Raw genomic sequence first — 1147 nt, 5'->3', positions numbered from 1 at the left:
CTGCTGTTTTTGATTGTGTGGCTGCTTTGCTCTAAAACTTGTCAAAATCTTTACCCACTCCAGTTAAAAAAAATACTTAATATCTTATGTGAGAATGGATGGCTGAAGAATATATTTATTAATGTTTTAAAAACTGATGCAAATCAACCTTCATTTCCACAGGCTTATACCTGAAAAATGAAGTTTTCCAGTCTGACAGTGAAAATTGGGTTATTATTATCAAAAGTTAATTGTACTTACTTTGTAATACTGTAATGCAGAGGGCAATAAAAACTGACATACTGCATGGTGTTTGTGAAGCTTTTTTTATATTGAACTTTTTTGTATATATCTTTTAAAAAATATTATGAACATTATCACTGGCTTTAAAGTCTGCCTTAAACTTCTGATGGTCACCATGTGTGAAAATGGACAGCGCACTTATTAGCAGGATCAGTCTTTAAACATCATGTGTGCTGTAGTAATAGACATAATAGAGTGGTTCGACAGCACTATCTACACTTGAACCTAAAACATGACATTGACAATGACAGTATATTTACTATTCTGTATATTTGACAGAGCTCAATTTTGTTTATAGTTAATAGTCATCCAGAAATGTTTTTTTATTTTCAACCAAAATCACATCCGATTCAAAAAAATCTAGAAAAAGATGCCAGACACGGTGTATTTCAATCATGAATTGAACAATGAACGTACTGGAATTTCCACTGAGAGAAAAGTGTGGAAAAACAGCAACGTTTTATAAAACAAGTTTTCTTTTACTGTCTTCCTTCTAGATATTTTTCAAAAGAACCACTCCCGTCTTCTGAAGGAAATTGAGAGGCAGCAGAGACACTTGATGGGTGGCGATGGACACCCATACAATGTGGAATTCCTGAGCAATGGTAGTGATAAATGCCACAATGGTAAGAAAAAGTCAAAAGTCACGGCAAAGATACCATTCTCACTATAAATATAAAAAGATGTTCCTGTCGCACATCATAAATATAATGCAGAACAGTGCCTCCTGCTGTTGGGGAGAGTCATGTGTTAGTATGTGTTAGTTGGCAGTGAGTTGGTCTAGCAATGAGTAGTGTGTCCGTATGTAAGATCTTTAAGTTTGTATAAGAGTTGCTGTGTCTGTTTTTATTTATTTATCATTACT

At 34.0% G+C, this 1147-nt stretch overlaps 1 protein-coding gene across 1 annotated transcript in view; it reads left to right on the top strand.

The window, feature by feature from the left end:
* nus1 (NUS1 dehydrodolichyl diphosphate synthase subunit) overlaps positions 1-1147 on the top strand; it is a 4671-nt gene that overhangs the window by 1445 nt on the left and 2079 nt on the right. Inside the window, exon 2 of the mRNA XM_025057038.1 lies at positions 780-931. Coding sequence (XP_024912806.1) covers positions 780-931 — 152 coding nt within the window. The remainder of the gene's footprint in view (positions 1-779; positions 932-1147) is intronic.

Source organism: Cynoglossus semilaevis, chromosome 7, assembly GCF_000523025.1.
Source record: "Cynoglossus semilaevis isolate Cse_v1.0 chromosome 7, Cse_v1.0, whole genome shotgun sequence".
In the NCBI taxonomy this organism is placed as follows: Eukaryota; Metazoa; Chordata; class Actinopteri; order Pleuronectiformes; family Cynoglossidae; genus Cynoglossus; species Cynoglossus semilaevis.
This window is presented reverse-complemented; position numbering and strand designations above follow the sequence as displayed.